General features: G+C 31.1%; 1 protein-coding gene and 2 long non-coding RNA genes across 7 annotated transcripts; 1 reads left to right on the top strand and 2 right to left on the bottom strand.

Moving 5' to 3' along the window:
* Window positions 1–3,980: 3,980 nt before the first annotated feature.
* Window positions 3,981–5,049, bottom strand: BNAC03G65920D (protein CASPARIAN STRIP INTEGRITY FACTOR 2). The gene is made up of 3 exons (XM_013810274.3): window positions 4,779–5,049; window positions 4,494–4,540; window positions 3,981–4,328 (listed from the first exon to the last, which is right to left on the bottom strand). The coding sequence occupies exons 1-3, from the start codon at window positions 4,852–4,854 to the stop codon at window positions 4,209–4,211; spliced, it is 243 nt and encodes an 80-aa protein (XP_013665728.1). The 5' UTR covers window positions 4,855–5,049; the 3' UTR covers window positions 3,981–4,208.
* A 4,317-nt stretch (window positions 5,050–9,366) lies between these two features.
* On the bottom strand, window positions 9,367–15,188 carry LOC106370223. Of its 5 annotated transcripts, XR_001274229.3 has the most exons (6): window positions 14,927–15,188; window positions 14,728–14,792; window positions 14,260–14,435; window positions 10,147–10,186; window positions 9,835–9,976; window positions 9,367–9,680 (listed from the first exon to the last, which is right to left on the bottom strand). It is a non-coding gene; the product is annotated as an uncharacterized LOC106370223 (long non-coding RNA). The 5 variants fall into 5 exon arrangements; XR_007320438.1 differs by having other exon boundaries at window positions 14,497–15,188; XR_007320437.1 differs by lacking the exons at window positions 9,367–9,680; window positions 9,835–9,976; window positions 10,147–10,186 and adding an exon at window positions 14,497–14,630 and having other exon boundaries at window positions 14,106–14,435.
* A 170-nt stretch (window positions 15,189–15,358) lies between these two features.
* Window positions 15,359–16,891, top strand: LOC106411608. Its single transcript, XR_001282403.3, has 6 exons — window positions 15,359–15,666; window positions 15,756–15,893; window positions 15,988–16,114; window positions 16,291–16,379; window positions 16,452–16,515; window positions 16,638–16,891. It is a non-coding gene; the product is annotated as an uncharacterized LOC106411608 (long non-coding RNA).
* The last annotated feature ends 2,523 nt before the right edge of the window (window positions 16,892–19,414 follow it).

The following is a 19,414-nucleotide window of genomic DNA, read 5'->3' on the forward strand; positions in this document are numbered from 1 at the left end:
TGGGGGTTTGGAATATATGAAGTAGAAAATAAGGAATATGGGGTTTGGGGTTTCGGGTTTCGGGTTTCAGGTTTCGGGTTTGGGGTTTGGGGTTTCGGGTTTCAGGTTTCGGGTTTGGGGTTCTAGGGATATATGAAGTAGAAAATTAAAGATGGGGGTTTGGAATATATGAAGTAGAAAATTAAAGATGGGGGTTTGGAATATATGAAGTAGAAAATTAAAGATGGAGATTTGGGTTTCGGGTTTCGGGTTCCGAGTTTGGGGTTTCGGGTTTTGAGTTTCGGGTTTCGGGTTTCGGGTTTCGGGGTTGGGGTTTCGGGTTTGGGGTTTCGAGTTTCGGGTTTCGGGTTTGGGGTTTCGGGTTTTGGGTTTCGGGTTTCGGGGTTGGAGTTTCGGGTTTCGGGTTTCGGGTTTGGGGTTTCGGGTTTCGGGTTTGGGGTTTGGAATATATGAAGTAGAAAATTAAAGATGGGGGTTTGGAATATATGAAGTAGAAAATAAGGAATATGGGGTTTGGGGTTTCAGGTTTCGGGTTTCGGGTTTGGGGTTTCGGGTTTCGGGTTTGGGGTTTGGAATATATGAAGTAGAAATTAAAGATGGGGGTTTGGAATATATGAAGTAGAAAATAAGGAATATGGGGTTTCGGGTTTCGGGTTTCGGGTTTGGGGTTTCGGGTTTGGGGTTTTGGGTTTCGGGTTTCGGGGTTGGGGTTTCGGGTTTGGGGTTTCGGGTTTGGGGTTGGGGTTTGGGGTTTCGGGTTTGGGGTTCTAGGGATTTAAACATAACCCTCGTTAATTCCACGTAGGATGAAATCGTCGTAAAGACCACGTAAAAAGATTTAAACATAAATCACGTTAATTCCACGTAAGCAAAATCGTCGTAAAGTACACGTAAAGAAAAACACGGGCCTTTGTGATTCCTCGCCATTTCCTCGTAAAAAAAAACACGGGCCTTTGTAACTGCTCGCTATTTCGTCGTAAATTTACGACGAATTTGCGACGATATGTAATCTTATATATACACCCGACCGCTCACTCTTTCTTTCCTCTCTACTTCCTCTCTACTTCCTCTCCATTTCGTAGCAATGGTAAGCCTCTCTGATTCCTCTCTAATTTGGTTAGTTTAGGATAGATTAGGTGGTTAGTATAGGGAATTTAGATAGGTTTGCGGATTTTATGTTATTTAGTGTTGATTAGGTGGATAATGTTGGAAAATATATTGTTGATGTTAATTTTAAAAATTTCATTTTTTTTCCAGGTTCGAAAAGGAAGACTTACTGCCCATTACAGAGAGATCTTCGGTGAGCCGGGTAGTCGTTTAGACCCGGCCTCTTCTTCCGCTCCCAGTTCTTCGGGCCAGGAGACTGTCCCCGAGACTCAATACACCCAGAGAGTCTCTGGGTCTACTTCTTCTAGTGCACCATCGGCTCCTCATGTGCCTCCTCCGATGCCTCCTCCTGTGCCTCCTCCGATGGCACCTCCGATGGTCGCTGATATTCATCCTGATCTGATGGTGCCCTCGAGTGCTCCTTACTCGCAGTACACGGTAGAGGACATTCTCAGTCTGCCAGGCAGAGAAGGTTTACCAGTCATCGACCCAGACCGACCGGACGGAACGTTGTAGTATGTTGCATTAATTTTTTAATTCGTTTAAATATCTTTTATAACATTAAAAAATAATTTATATTTTAAATTTGTATTTTCCAGGTGGGGGGTTGACGGATGTCTTGCATCGGACGTAACCGACACGATCAAGGGTTACTTCTCCATGGCACATCCAAACTGGAGTAAGACGCCTCACTACGTCAGAAAGACGTGGTTCAAAATTTACGCTGTAAGTTTCTATTAATTAATTATATATTTTTTTAATTTTTTCATTATTTATATATATACTTTCTAAAAAACTAATTGTTAATTTATTTTTTCCAACAGCAAAAATATAATTGGGCTTTGGGGATCACTGAGAGGGTGAGGAAGAAGTTTAACGCGAAAGCGAAAGTTCGCTTGTTGGACACGGTCTCCAACTGGAAGGGTGACTGGATCGTGAAGGGGTATGAGCGTGGCAAACCCGCTGAGCTCACCACGGACGTGTGGGATGGCCTCATCCGTTATTGGCGTCTTCCTGATTCGATTAGAATCGCCCAGGCTTGCTCTAACTCCCGTAACACGGTCGATGAGCACGGGAACGGGCCGATGCTTCACACTACGGGCCAAAAACCCCACGCCGGTGTCCGTTTGGAAATGGTAATTAAATATTTTATTAAATAATTTTTTTAATAATTATATTAATTTATTCTAACTTTCTTAACTGTTTTTTAGGCCAAAGAGACGGGACATCTCCCGTCTCTTATGGAACTTTACGAGAGGACCCACAAGAACAAGGCGGGCGTATTTGTAGATGGCAAGTCCGAGCAAATCTACAACGACGTAGTTGCTCGGGTTGAAGACCGCCAGACTCAGCTGACCCAGCAGTCTACCGACGGATTACCCGTCACCTTATCCACACTTGAAGTGGATAAGATTTACGAGGAGGTAAATTTTCAAAAAAATTAATTTTTAATTATTCATTTAATTTAACTTTAAATATTTACTTACAATATTTATTTTTTGTTTTTAAGGTTGTCCCTAAAAAAAAAGGGACGGACATTGGGTATTGGTTCCGTCAACGATGTTTCGAGAGCGACATCGTCTTATGGTCAGCGACGGGATGATGAAGTCACGGAGCTGCGTAGAGAGTCCGCTCAGCTGCGTAACGAGTTGACCGGGACAAAATCTCGTATGGGTGGAGTCGAGGGCTTCTTAGACGTTATTGCGGCCACAAATCCGGAATGGGAGTCCATGTTGAGGAACATGCGACAACAACATCCCATTCATGGCGAGTCATCCGGCGACGTACATAACGAGGCGGATGTTACGAGGAGGAGTGATGAATTCTACCGGGCGATGAACGACCCTTAGTTTTTTTTTTGTTGTTGTATTATATAAATTCAAAACTTATTTATTTATAAAATATTTTCATATGAATTTATTTTTATTTTGAATTTTAATTTATTATTAAATTAAATAATTTTAATTATTTTTTATTATATTTTAAAATTCTGTAAAATAATAAAAACGAAGTAAATTCGTAGCTAATGTACGACCTCTGTACGTGGAAATCTTACGAGGAAATGACGAGAAACAGTTTACGAGTATTTTACGAGGAAGTATTTACGAGGAAATAACGAGGAAATGTTTACGACCATTTTACGAGGAAATCATTTCGTGGTTGTTACGTGTATTTTGCGAGGAAAATCTTTCAAGGTATTTACGTGTAGATTACGAGGAACTGTTTTCGAGTTATTTACGAGGAATTGTAGCGACGTCCTTACGAGGAATTGTAGCGACGTCTTTACGACGAATCGTTCTACTTTGTCTTTACGACGAAATATATTCCTCGCTAAGTTACGACGAATTAGCGAGGAAATATGTGTTACGACGGACGTGTAACGAGCAAACGCGTTTCCTCGCTAATTCGTCGTAAAGCCTCTTTTACGATGAAATAACGAGGAAAACCACCCTCGTTAAGATTATGTTTTCTTGTAGTGATATACAGTTTGTGTCCATTTTACAATCTGTTGAATTTCTATTAAAATAGTGATTTTCGACCAAAAATCAATAAATACATTGCAATATGCATCTAAAATTATTTCGTCAAACAAAATCAGTTTAAATAGCTTTATCTCTAATTTTATAGAATATAGTTTTTTTTAAAAATAAGTTGATGATAGGTATATGGTTATATCAAGACGTCTATTTATAAGTTTATCAAAATGAAAGAAGATTCTCCTTAATTATTGTTTTGACATTACAATCATGCATGAGACTGAAACTGAACTCTAATGGAAGCTTCCAAAAAACAGTTGAACATAGTCAAATACATATTGATTTGTTTTAGATGTAAATGAATACCATAAATGCCTTATAAATTGCAATATTGCATGGTAACAAATCCATATATTGAACTGATGAAGGTGCCATGCATTTCCATAAATTACTCACTCCTATGAGCAAAGACTATATATATAATCCTTTACTATATAACATATCTTGAAACTATGATGATAACTGGATCATCATTCAAACTTATTGCAATGCCATGGTATATATATCATACATCTCATAAAGTCGGAATTTATATATAATCGAACCCTAATATGAGTCCTGTGATCAGTTGGGAATAAGCTTGGAAGGAGGCCTGTGGAGCTTATGTTTAGGGCTGAAGTGACCATAGTCTCTGGAATTCATCCTTAGAATCCTCTCATGTTCATGTATCCTTCTTTCCACCAACTGTCCACATATATAGCATATTTATTCACCAACTTATCATTCTTGTTATTCTAGAATTCATCTAATTAGTTCTTGAAAATCAGACTATTTTGCTTTTAAAAATAATAACTATAAATGTCGGCGTTTAGTTGGCAACTTTTTTGGTTAAAACTTAAAACGACTAACCTCTTGATGTGTATCGTCTTGGATATAAATTAGAATGGATGGTCGTCCTACAAAACAAAAATGGAAAGATTCTTTTGTTCTTCATATTCAAGATTAACTACTCCAAATAATGCTAACATGTACTATATATGTCTAAAAATTAACCACTAAGTGTTTAGAAACGCACATGTGCAGCACAAGTAATTCTTACTTTCTAAAAGACTCAGCACGTAATAGGCACATGAACTTGCTGAGAAAAGCTGCAAATAAAGGTTGTATATATAGAGAGAGAGGTAAGAAACAAACCTGCAAAAGAGAGAGCAAACGCTGAAACAAGAAGAAAGACGAAACCTAGTTTCTTCACCAGTGGCAATAAACCCATCGTCTTCTCCTCTTCTTACGAAAAGCAAGTTAATGAAAGTTTTTATGTGCTCTTGAGCTATATCTTGTTGAATTAGATACACAATATCAAAAAAGAACCTCATGCGTTTTGTTTATCACACTATATATAATCTATAAGAAAATAACACCACCACAGGTTAACTCTGCTTTAAATAAACAATGGCTTTACATACCTTTAGAGATTAGTCTGTGTGTTTATATAATGAGGCTGCACCAATTATAAAAAGAAAAAAAACAGCACTACAAATTTGATTTATCCACCATTTAATTTAGGTATGAGACTTATTATCCGAGATCCGGATTCGATCCGAAATCCGCTCCGAAAATAGGATATCCGAGGTGCCCGAATCCGAATCCGGATAGTGAAATCTTGGATCCGTCCAAACCGAATCCAGATCCGGATCCGTATTTTTAAAACACATTAAATTTTTAAATTTAATTAATATTTATATTTGATATATTAATATTTATACATGAATTAATCTTGTAGTATTATATTTTAGTTTTTTACAATATTATTATAAATATATTTATAAATTTTGTATAAATATTTAATTTATGTATTATATTAAAAATTAGTATTTTTTTTAAAAAAAAATTATTATTAATTATTTTTGCGGATCCGGATCCGAATATCCACGTGTAATAGAATATCGATACGGATATCCGAAATCCGGATATCCGGAAACCACGAATCCGGATCCGGATATTAAATCCACGGATCCGGGTACTCTAAATTTCCCGGATATCCGGATTCTTAGTTTAATTAATGCAAATGTCTCTTAATGCTTTTGGTTTTATATTTCATGAAAATGGTGGGATTGGGGAAAAAGTTGAAAGGAGACCACTTTCCTGTTGTTGGTCACAATAAGTCTAAAGAAGTTAGTAGCTTGATTATTTATTTATATGTTTAATACGAGTGGATTCGCGGTCTAATTTGTAGAAAACAACACTCATAACCCAATTATGAAACCATCAAACGGTAGAATCCTTTAGATACCCAATAGTCTTATATCCTCCTATCAAGAGGAATCACTAGATATAATCAACTGAATGGATATAATGGTATGAATCCTCTACTAATTATTATATATGATGATATACACTATTGTGCTAATTCAATGGATTGCTGATTGAGATAATGGAAAAGGGATAGTTGTTTTGTTGAACTTTGATTTGATGAACTGATTCGCCACAATAAATAACCTATATGAATAGCTGATTAATTGAGATCCTGAAAGAGAACAAAGTTGTTTGAACTTTGCTTTAGTGGACTTAATTGATTGGTCACTATAATTAAAACTCGACGTATTATCTTATGGTTTCACTTAAAGTAGGATGTAAAGATGATGTAGTGGATGATGACCGGACTCCCACTATTCTGATTGAAGAGCTTGACTAGTAAGTTATAATATCGTGTCTATAATTAACATATACGTCGGCCCTATGTTTTGACTTTTGAGGCTTTATAATTGTTGTGGACTTGTGGTTTCCTTATTTGTAACATGATTTTGGGCCTTTTAATTAATTAGCTTCATTTAACTTACGTTTCATAAGCTTCAGAGTTTCAAAGCCTTGTAGGTTTTTACCCAAATAGAAGTTAGAAGAATTCCAGTTTAGGTTCTACTCAATTTTAGGTGAACGTATGTTTAAGTTGTAACATAATTTTATAAATATAATAATGATTCTTAAATCCTAAGTTGAGTTAAGTTTGTGTATAACAATCGTGTGACCAATAGGCTCTTTGAAACCCAAGCATCTTTTGATCGTAGGCTCAATGAAGAATAAACTCACATGTACGGGAAAATTCATCGTCAGCTCTAACTTTTGACTTCGCAGTAACTACGAGTTTGTCCGCAATTTTGCTTATATTATATAAAGAAATATATATTATTTTTACGCAGTTATAATTTTTGAATAATAATTAGAAATTTAAAATTTTAATTTTTAATTTCAAATATTTGGATAATAATTAGAAATTTCAAATTTCAAATTTTTAACACATGAAAAACCGAAAATACTATAACTCTCAAGAGCAAAAAAAAAAGAGTGTGTTTTTTTTATGTAACTCCAATATAACCAATATAATGATCGGAGGCTTTTATCAGGAAAGATTTTTTGTAAACAGTTTTGTGTGGGCTTTAAAAACATAAAAATTATAATAATTCCTTACCTACAAATATAATTATTTTATATAATAATATATAACCATTAAATTTATTTCTATAAAACGCTAAAGTATTTTATTTAATTATATATAACTAACTGATAAAAAATAAAGAAATTGATAAAACATATATATTTTTTCTCTAATTCTACAATTAGTTACCATAAATCATTATTTGTAATATCATTTGTGTTATTTGGTAATTTGTATTAATTAGTTCTAGAGTTACCTTTTATTTTTAGATCTGATTAAAATAATAACTAATAAATGTTAGCAACCAATCAAATTATAACTATTTTTTAAAACTTAACCTATTAAAGACACATAATCAAATGTCAATTAAGTGGCTTCTCAATTAATATATAGTAGGATATGGTTAAGGTAAACATAAAAACATGTATTAGGAAAATGGTAGTTTAAAAAAATTTCTCATAATTTGTTCCAAATCACACTTTCTCACTCATTTTTTTAATTTAGTGTTTAACATAAAACTTAAATGAGTTAAGCAAACAAATTCTTCCTTAAATTATCTCTGATTATCACACTATTTTATCAAACACTAACTCATTCAACCAAATGTTTTTAATTAAAACTAATCATAGTTTACATATCTTTTAAAATTATTGTTTTAATTTATTTTAAATTAAATTAAAACATACATATATTAATTAAATATCATTAACTAATAAGAAAAATATAATATTTCAACTTTTAAATAACCAAATGTCGTTATTTTAGGCATGTATACTTAATATTAATGTAAGATCCAATATTATATGAAATAAAATGTTTTATTTGTATAAATTTTGTCAAAGTTTTATTATCGTACATTTTAAAAGTTTATTAAAGCGTAAAAAAATACATCTCATTAATTTTTAAATAATTTTTCTTACTTTCAACTTACATTATATTTTCCATCTTTGACTTTAACAATTGTAGAGATGGTCATTTTTATTGAACTTCCTTACTAAATTTATCTTCACATTTTAAAAACACATAAAACTAATTAGTTCACATTTATAGTAACATAAAAAAATACATGTACCTCGACAAACAAATAAAAATTAAATTCCTAAGAATATAAAAATACCAAGAACACAACAAACATATTTTATTATTCTTTCTTCTTGTTCTTTTATTTATGTCTGCTTTTTTTTCCTATTAAAAATAGGGGTTCTTTCGAAAATGACTCAAAATTTCAAGTCAAACACAAAAATAACCTATGCTTTTTTGAAACTTTGTTTTGTCCTATCCACCCTAAAAGTTCTAGTTATTCACGAAAATGTCATTACTTTTTTTTTTCTTTTTTTCGAAAATAAGGCTTTTACCTTACCATCCTCATCTTCACCAAATATTTACAACTTTTCCATTAACATCAATACCTCAACCACCATGAACTACCAAATTGAGAGTGTTAATGCCCTGAAGTTTCGATTTTTTCTCATCCTTTCTCATTTCTTATCCACACAAACCACATATCTTACACTTTCTCTCAAAATTCATAAAAAAAAACTGAAGATTTTGAATACAAATTATGTAAGGTTCATAAGCTCACGATTCTTGGTGATTAACGAGTAGGTAGCTGTTGTGGTGAAGTTCTGGGTGATTGGAGAAACCATGCAAGTCATCTCACGAATTCAAGGTATGAAATCGCGAACTACATTTTATTTTTCAGATCTGTTCGACGAAGAAGACTTCTAAAGAAGTCTTCTGGTCAATGCATAGGTTACTTTTGCAATTGACATTTTTTGTGTTTTTAATAGAAGACTTCCCTAAAAGTCTTCTAACTTTCTTTTGTAAACAAAAAAATTTCGAAATTCCAGAGAAGACTTCTAAAGAAGTCTTTTCGGATAAACATGTTACTTTTAAATTTGACTGAAGTTGGTCAGAAATTTGACTAGAGAAAATTTCTACAGAAGTCTTCTGAAAGTCTTCCCTAAGTCTTCTCAATGCCGGAAGATGTCTGCGTGGGTTACTTTTGCAATTGAAAAATAATAGTAAAACATTTAATATCAATGAGAAGACTTCTATAAGAAGACTTCTAAGAAGACTTCTTTAGAAGACTTCTAAGAAGACTTCTTTAGAAGTTTTCTCGAGTTTAATTCTGGGTTTTGGTCAAACGTTTGCCCTCGAGAGAAGACTTCTAGAGAAGTCATCCGACGAAAAGAAGTCTTCTCTTGAAAAGTCAAATATAGTCAATTGCAAAAGTAACCCAGCAGACTTCTTACGACATTGAGAAGAAATCTGAAAGACTTAGAGAAGACTTCTTTTGAAGTATTCTCCAGGTAGACTTCCCTAGAAGTCTTCTACAAAAAGTCAAAATTCTGACTAACTTCGGTCAAATTCAAAAATAACCTGTTTAGAAGTATACACATACAAATCATTAAAAAACCATAAACAAAATTATTACACATCTAGATATTGTTCCTCAACATAGATAAACTTGGACTCCATTTCACATCATCTCTTTGTACCACTTTGAGCAGAAGACTTTCTGAAGACTTCGTGGGAAGTCTTGTAGCATAAAATACATTAGAAGATTTTCCAAGAAGTCTTCCGAGAGTCTTCATAGAGTCTTCAGAGAGTCTTCCAAGAATTATCCCAGAAGTCTTCCAAAATATGTCTCAGATCTGAAAAATCTGCATATTCAAAAGCATTCAAATAACTTCAAAATAGAGAAGACTTCAAAAATAAATTTTTAGATAATAAACAAAACAGTCACATTAGGTTGGATCTATAATTTTTTAGAATCTAATATATAAAACACACAAAATACATATCCAAAATTTATACCACTTTAGGCAGAAGACTTCGTGGGAAGTCTTCTAGCATAAATGCATTAGAAGACTTTCTAAGAAAGCTTTTGAGAAGTCTTCCGAGAGTCTTGTAAGAGTCTTCTGAGAAGTCTTTCAAAGTCTCTCAGATCTGGAAAAACCTGCAAATTCAAAAACATTCAAATGACTTCAAAACAGAGAAAAACTTCAAAAATGAAAATTTTATGCTTACAAAATAAACAAAACAGTCACACTATGTTGAATTTATAGCTTTTTAGAATCTAACATATAAACACACACATAAATTCATATCCAAAATTTAGAGATCTACCTTTGAAAGAGTGAAATATAAGAATCATGTAATGAAAAACCTGCAAAAAGAAGATAAATTAGTGAGAAGACATAAGAAAAAGTGAGAAATGAATATAAAGTTTGGTGTTTTGATGTTCAAAGAGATTAAACAGAGGTTGGAGAGTTTTAGAGTGAGAAACATTACATTTTTGTTGCAGTCATTTGAGAGGAAGAAAGAGAATGTGTAAATTTTCTTTATATATAGAGACAAAAATTCCAATTAGGTTAAATACTTTCGACCCAAAAGACTCATGGAAGACTTATGGAAGACTCATGGAAGACTTATGTAAGACTCATGGAAGACTTTGATTTATGCGGGAAACCTAAATTATTCCAAAATTTAGGCGGGAACCCTCAATTTTACTTAAATTTAGGTGGGATGTGTCGGAAGACTTCTTTTTAAGTTTTCTGTGAGTCTTGTTGACCCCAAAATCAAATAACTATGCAAAAAAACCTTTTTAAACTTAAATAAACATATAAAGTATTTAAATCAAATTATTAGATACTTACTAAACATATATAAGTCAATTTGAAAAAGGAAAAAATGAAGATAAGATTTCAAATCTAACCCTAAAAATACCAACAATACTATAACATATGTTACCAAACTCTAAACCAATGACTCATGAACCAATCTACATTCACTCATCTATGTTGAAAATAATTCTATTTCAGATAAACTAAATTTACATCATTGGAAAATGTTTATTATTACATGATTTCAAATTTTACACATGAAAATATTTTTTATAAAAAAATTAAATTATTTTTAAGATCTAATCCCTGAGAAGACTTTCTCTGGAAGACTCCTGTAAGACTTATGGAAGACTCCTGGAATACTTCTGGAAGACTTATGGAAGACTTTCATTTAGGCGGAAAACCTAAATTATTCCAAAATTTAGGCGGAAACCATAAATTCCACTAAAATTTAGGCGGGATGTGTGTGAAGACTTCTTTTTAAGTCTTTTGTGAGTCTTCCAGACCCTATAATCAATTAACTATGCAGAAAACACTTTCTTAAACTTAAAAAAAACTTAGAAAGTATTTAAATCAAGTTATTAGATAGTTACTAAACATATATGAGTCTATTTGAAAAAGAAAAAAATAAAGGTAAAATTTCAGAATCTAACCCTAAAGATACATACAATACTATAACATATGTTATCAAACCCTAAACCAATGACTCATGAGCCAATATACATTCAGTCATCTATGTTGAAAATAATTCAATTTCAGATGAACTAAATTTACATCATTGAGAAATATTTATTATTACATGATTTCAATTTTGTACCCATCAAAATATTTTTTATAAAATTATAAAATTATTTTTAAGATCTACTGAACGAGAATACTTACAAAGAAGTCATCATAGAGAAAACTTACAAAGAAGTCTTCTCTAACGGAGGGTTATAATGGTAAAATTGAATACATGTTTTTTGTTTGTTCATAAGGGGGCTGTTGTAATTTAACTAGGTTTTTGGGTTACTTTTGCATTTGATTAAATTTGGGGTACACTTTTGTATTCAGAATCAAGTTTTGAGTCATTTTTGGCAAATCTCCCTTAAAAAACATGCTAATTTTATTATAATCCAAGCTATATGAATTATATTAATAGAGTATTAACTCTAGAAAAATCCTGCGAAAAATACTTTGATTAATATAATTAAATGACTTACCATATAATAAATTAAATGAATTACCAAATAATATAATTTTAAATGACTTACCATATAGTAATGTTAATTCATCTGTTTGTATTAATAGATAAATTAAATAAAATTTTTTTGATTAATATATGTTTACCAAGTGATTAATATATGTTTTAAAATATAAAAATATTTTAATCATTTCTAAAGTGATAATGCATATATGATACCACATTGTCACTGGAAAATGATTGGAATTTTTTTAGAATTATAAATTTGACTGGTTTGGATTCATTTGACATATTTTTATACTATATATATAGTAAATGAGTGAATTTAATTAATATTATTAAGTTTAGATTAATTATTTTTCTAAAATCTATGATTTATTTTGTTCACAACTTATATAAACATAATAAAAACCCTTTTATAATTGTTTCTATAGTATCATATGCATTTAAATGAGTGAATTTAATTAATATTATTAAGTTTAGATTAATTAGTTTTCTAAAATCTATGATTTATTTTATTCACTACTAATATAAACATAATAAAAACCGTTTTTATAATGGTTTTTATAGTATCATATGTATTTATATGTATCTTATGAATTTATATAATGTAATATAGATATTTAATTATTTCTATAAATAAATTATGTTAATTCATTTATATTTAAGATGCTTAATTGTATGTTTGGAAACATAGATTAGATTATTTAATTTTATGAATAGTTTTCTTTTGAAAAATTTAATTAAAAAATAAAAAATAAAAAATCATCAACCAATCAAATTATAACAATTAATTGGAGAACTTTTTTATGAAGTCAGCATAAATCACTAAAGTGACTTCTCAATTAATATATAAGAGGATTTTTTTTTTCGTGGAAACACTTCCTAGTATACAAATTCAATCCCCAATATATTAATTGAGGATCATTTAAAAAGTTGTAACTTTAAGTTTGTACTAATTAAAAAGAGACGATGCTTAGGTGTCACTTAATTAGGATGTCAATTTAACTTACGTGGCAGCTTAAAAATCAATTGAAAAAAGTTGGTCCAAATCTAATTAATAGGGAACATTATATTAACACAAAATATAAGAAACATAGATTTTTTCCTTAAATAAAAGCCAAGAAACTACCTAATATGGTTAACATATATATGACAATTAATGACTGAATAATAAAGATTTGATAACAATTTTTGCATCTTTTTCATTTTTGTTTAATTTTATATTATTAAAAAAATTAAACAATCACATTAACAATATAATAAAAAAACCTAGATTTTTTTCTTATATGTTATATTTTGATTTTTTTAAATAACTTTAAATTACAAAAATGAGGAAATCTTAAATGTTATATTTTAAATTTTTTAAAACGACTTTAAATTAACTACAAAAATTAAGAAACCTTATATGTTATATTTTTCTTATGTGTTAGATTTTTTCTTATATGGTATATTTAGAATTTTTTTAAAACGACTTTAAATTACGAAAATGTAAGTTTTTCTTAAGCATACGACTAAATGAAATAAAATGACGTGTATCAATTTGATGGTTGATCTGAAACCTTTCAAAACCATATGGAAGATAAATGTCAAAATAGTTTAACTGTGGAAATGTTAATTTTTTTAAAAAATGTGTTAAGTAGAAAAAATAAGGTTTTGTGTCATAATTTGTTTAATGTCCAATCCGAGCAACCCATGATATATTAATTATAGTTTAATTCCATAATTTTTAATAAAAATTGATATATTCCATTGGAAAAAAATTATATAATAACAACAAAAAATATTGTATATGTACAAATAAAATTATCAAATATAAAATAAAAAAAATGTCGATAATATATACAAATAAATTCACCATGCGCAAAGCGCAAGTCTTATCCTAGTTCTTCGAGTAAACTAGAATATATTTCAAATGACTTATAACTTAGCCGCCTCTAGTTCATATCTAAGGACCTTTCATAGTTACTAGGGGTCTTCACCCCGCGCAAGCGCGGGGATAGAGGGTGTTCGATTTCTATGTTGTAATCAATGGTGCGTGCTATATATATTATGCGTCTTATTGTTTTATTGTTTATATTTATTTGCATATTTGGTTTCATACCACAATTACCTCTTGAATTCCCATTTCCATTCATCTCTCAAATCATCACACTGCATATATTATTTGGGCGTGGATACTAATTTAAAAAAAAAACTTTCTTGCAGTGACTACTAATATTCTTTTTTCCTTTCGTCAAATTGGATTTACTATCATGCAATTTAAAATGCAACTTCAGTTTCTTGAATCACAGATTCTCACAAATTGAGTTTCTATCTTTTCCAGTTACATACAGTAAGTATCATAATCATGTAATATAACATTATGATATTTCTCTGTCATTTTTTATGTCTACGTTCCATATGACTACATTTCATTCTTAGCATTACTACCTCTTGTTGATGAATAAGTCATGTCATGGGCACTCAATTCCGTTGATAGCTTTAACTGCAAATTAATCTTGTTATGAAGGCAATAAGGACTTGAGCTAGTGAAGCTCAATGAATATTACTTGCTTCTCTTTTTCACCAGATATGTAGTAGAACAATGACGTCGGATAATCATTAATCTGTCATCAACAAATCAATAAGATTCACCGGTATGTTTTAGCTAGGTAAAATTTAATTCACCTGTAGTTTAGGCTGCTCATTAGCTGATGCGTAATGATTTTCAAAAAATGATTTTCAAAAGCTTTTGAACTGCTAAGCAAGATTATAGACATGTGTTTCTCAATGCCTCACAATTCACACCATGGTCTATGTACCTATTTTCAGTTTCCCCCATAAGATCCATGAGTTTTTATCTTGATTTCAGTTAATATAAACCTTGGTTTAGCATAGTGGTCTTTAGTGTTTACTTACCTCAAAAGAACATTGTCGGGACGATCAAAAGTCTTGCCTACCACAGTCAGATCACTTGCGTTTTCCTGCAGATTTTGTAGGTTATTTGATCTTAGTTCGTATTGGATCTCAAATATAAACATAGCTGCAAGTAATTAGAAAACAAAGATAAAATCTAAAGAAATAAATATTTCTGGCAAGATTCAATATCGGTAAACACCCTCTATCGGAGGTCGAGGAGTAGCCTCCTTCGTGTACTTCCCTATGTTCCAAATCTTTTTGCTTGAAATCTGTTGTTTTGTTGTGTTTCATCTACTTCTCTGTAACCTAGCAGTCTATGTTTCATCCGTGAGAAAGAGAAGAAGCCGAAGGGATACTGAAGATAAAAAGTTGAGAGAAAGAAGATTTTTCTAACCCAATAAATAATTCAGACGAAAACGCGTTCGTAAAATAAATATTTACCGTGTAAGTGGGGCCCACCAACAGAAGAGAGAGAGAGAGAGTTTGCTGACGTGTCAAAAATGACTCTTCTGATTGGACGATTTTCCTATCATATGTGGACAGCCTAACTGAGGCTTAGACCACCTCCATCGGTGGTTTGAAAGGGGAGTTCTTAAAAAAAAAACCAAAAAAATAAATGGAAAAAAGGAAAAAGAGAGAGAACCGCCCCTAAAACCAACACTTTTAGAATCACTAAAAACCCCATACGTGTAACTTTATTGTTGGCTAATTTTTTTTCTCTTCTCTCTCTCTCTTCCTCTTCCTCTTCGGCTCTTACGATGATGGTTGTCTGCTCGTAAACCCGAATCCGATGGTCAGTCATGGGAACCTTCTTCCTCATCTCCGTTCACGTTCGACAAGGAAAACGAGAAGCCCATCCTCGTGAAAGCTCCGAACCCACGACGGAACAATGATTCGGATTCCAGAGGATACAGAATCAGGGGATAACAATCCTTGGAGGTAACACAAAAGCTTATCTCTTTGTTTATTTGATTTTACACTCTTTAACACAAATGACATCTGTTATGTTTTCATCTTTTGATGTGCAGATTTGGTTCTTAAAGACAAGATCTTTGTCTATGATCTGGTGGGTCAGACAAGTTCTTAAAGACAAGATCTTTGTACTGTTTTCCTAAAGAAAGGTCACGGTGAAAGTGAAGAACTCTTTGAGTTCAAAACAGATGAAGGTAACTACACTTCTGCAAAATTTCCTTGAAAGTTTTTATTGGATGTTCCGACTTTTGTCGCTGTAATTGATTTTGGTGTATTCTTTTAACATAGCAAGTGATCGATGAACTTGATAGAGCTGTGATGAAGATGAAGAAGGGTGAAGTGGCATTGGTCACTTGATATGACTATTGTGTCTTCTTCTGTTGTTGTGAAGGACAAGCCTCGAGTTCGCTTCAAAGTTGGTCACTCTGCTCTGTTTCTTTAATGTTTCTGTCATTCTGTGTGTCAACAAGCGAACACATGGTTTGAAAATTATGTCTTTTTGCAAGTAAATGATGGGAACAAGTTCATGTAGATCTTTAGTTATGTTCTTTCAAAGGATATAATACTCATAGATTGGTTTTAATTTTTCAGCTGTTTGCCTAATGATTTGGTTGCGAGCTGTTCGGCAGTCAGGTGAAGCAAGCGCCTCGTTTGTGAACTCGGGAGGAACAAGAGCTATTGTAAGGGCTAGTGGTTTTTGTAATCATCATTCACTAGTTATTCTCCCTGAGTCTAACTCTTGAATCTTGCAGGTGGAGCTCTTGGGAGCTTTCGAGGGTTTTCTTGGAGACACTTATTAAGGAAACTGGTTTTGAGGTGAGTTCTATGAAACTTCTTTACATGCAGTCTCTGATGGATGTTTGATAGCTCATAGTGCTTTTTGAAATGTTCTTGTCGGAGAGTTAAAGCTTTGTTCCATGTTCAATGTTGTAATGCAGCTTAAGTGACCGTAAATCAGTGAAGAAGAAGATGAGATCATTGTCATAGTTGTTCCTGATTACAAAATGCTCGAGTATGTTGAAAAAATTGCAAAAGGACTTGCACATGACCCGGTAACTAAACTCTGTAAGATCTTAGTTTCAACTTTTACACCAAAAACTTTTTGTTCTAACATCAACAAACATTTTTCAATGTTCTCTTTCAAACCAAAACCTTTCTGTATTTGTATTTTTAATATGCTTTAAATTTTTTTTTAAGAACCTCAATGAGGTTCTCCCATTGGACAATGAAAAATTTAATTAGACTAACAAGGGTTCTAAACTTTTCAAATCACAATATTAACTACTAAAATATTCATGAGAACCCATAATGGTCTCTAACCAATGGACTTGCTCTTATATCCTCTTTTATTACTTATTTGATTTTAGGTCATTATCAGTCTTTAATGTTTTTCCAGCGTAATGTTTGTTGAATTTTGTTTTGGTCATTGGCAACAACTTTAAAATAATTGAAGATGTGGTGAATTTTTTTAAAAAAAAACTTTCGGGTATCCAAAATCCATTCAAAGGCTCAGAATAATCTCCAAATGAGTGTTGCGGTCTACGTATAGACTCACACTCCGAGTTTTTTAATAAAACCTAAAGCATAACCTCATATTTGTGTGGCTACACATGCTTAGTGACGTGAAATTACGTCAAACTCGAGTCACTTAACTTACCAGAATTCGCCTACCACTACACCACCCACGTGTGCTTAGATTATGCTTTTTCATTTCAAAAGGATGAGATAAAACATGTGTAGACGCAGCTATAATGTTGTTCATAAGATAAAACTTCGAGCTACAAATTCCATCGACTCCAAATCCACAAAAAGATGGAAACACTACAAATTTATAAATATACATATTACTTTATTTAACCAAATAACCTTAGATATTATAAAGTTGTTATCTGTATAGCATGTTACTGTATACATATTAATAAACCAAATTATTATATCAATTAAGATTTAATAATCAATTAAATTTGTTCAGGTAGATCTAAGAGAACGAATGCTAATTATAAAATCACTTAATTAGGAGATCTATACTCTTAAAATCGTTAAGTCATCATGTGTTTTAGGTCAAGTACCGGCAACTATTGTTTCCTGCACATGGCAAATTTCTCATAATTGATTACGGTTTCTTAATTAATTCTTTTTTTTTGGGTAAAATGTTAAATTTTTTAATTAATTCTCATCACTTGCATTCATCATTCTAGCTTTGCAGTCTAAAGGTAAAAGGTACTTCCAATGACGTTTTCACATTCTTATTTTCCCATTCACGTTTTTTCCTTACAGAAATGGAGATTGAAGAGTAATCATGTAGAGTATAATGTTAGGAGTTAAATCCTTATGTCAATTATGTCTTTTTGTTATCTTACGTTATAGGTCTCAGCAACCTACAAAAACTAAGCAGTAATTACACATCTTCACGGTCACTGATATCAAGATACAACAGAACCTCTATAAATTAATAATGTCAGAATTTTAAAATGTTATTAATTTATAGAGATATTAATTTACAAAAGTTTTCTTATTTAAATTTTTTATTTTAATATTTATTTATTCTAAGATAATAAAAACATTTGATTTTAGTGTATAGATATTAATTGTTATTTTTTGAAATTAAATGTGATTTTCGATATAATATTAATAAATCTTATCAAAAATATACTAAGTGTTAAGAAATTATAAAGATAATTTCGTTATGAATATAAAACAAACAATATAATAATAGGTACTTACTTATATAAAATATATATACATATAAATTATTAATTTATAATTTTAATGGAACCATATATTTACATAAAATTTCCTAAAAAAATATTATCTTATTATTTTATCGATTTGTGTGAAATTTTGAACTGACCCAAGTTGAGACTAGCAAAATTTATTAATTTATAGAAATTATTAATTTATCGAATATTAATTTATAGAGGTTCTACTGTATAGCCCAGATCAAAATACATAAGATGCCTTTTTAATTTCTCATGTCTCGACACATGCACGATACTCTCAAGAGGAATAATAAACTTGAAATAGAGGTAGAAAATATTGCAATTATCAAACAGGAAACTCCTTTATATCCTCTGTATATTGATCGTTGAGCATTATAAAATATTTTTGTAGCCACATGTTATCATGAGAATTATTCTTAGAATTGTTAGAAAAATAAGTTGGTCCATATAAACAGATACTATATTTTTTATTAAACTAACTATCAAATTAATTAGTAGTGTACAAAATAATTTTTTTTTTCCTTAAATAAAATTTACGGAATTACCTAATATGGTTAACATATATATGACAATTAATGATTATTAATAATACATATTTGATAACAATTTTTCTAACCTCTCTTTTTTTGTTTAATTTTATACTATTAAAAGAAATTAAACAATCACATTAAGCATATAATAAAAAAAATTAGATTTTTTCTTATATGTTATATTTAATGGTAAAAGTTTCACATTGAAAATTTTGTGATTCAATGGTTTAACTTTCTTTTGTTCAAGCAAGATACAAATGATATCGTAGGAGTGGACGTTCAGATACACGTTCGGGTTCGTATCGGGTATTTCAGTATAAAGGTATAGAACCCGTTCGGGTATTTCTACATTTCGAGTCGGGTTCGGGTATGTTATGTTTAGGTTCAGATATTTTGGGTTGGGTTCGGATATTTAAATTTTGAAGAAAAAATAAATAAATTATTCATTTTTAAGTTTTTTGTATT

This window comes from Brassica napus, chromosome C3, assembly GCF_020379485.1.
Source record: "Brassica napus cultivar Da-Ae chromosome C3, Da-Ae, whole genome shotgun sequence".
NCBI lineage: Eukaryota > Viridiplantae > Streptophyta > Magnoliopsida > Brassicales > Brassicaceae > Brassica > Brassica napus.

Bases quoted from the DNA above. Each gene is read 5' to 3' on its own strand.
- BNAC03G65920D (XM_013810274.3), bottom strand. From the start codon at position 4,854: ATGGGTTTATTGCCACTGGTGAAGAAACTAGGTTTCGTCTTTCTTCTT. The intron at 4,541-4,778 runs GTTTGTTTCTTA...TTTGTTTTGTAG, and splicing joins GTTTGCTCTCTCTTTTGCAG to GACGACCATCCATTCTAATT. The intron at 4,329-4,493 runs GTTAGTCGTTTT...ATATGTGGACAG, and splicing joins AAGACGATACACATCAAGAG to TTGGTGGAAAGAAGGATACA.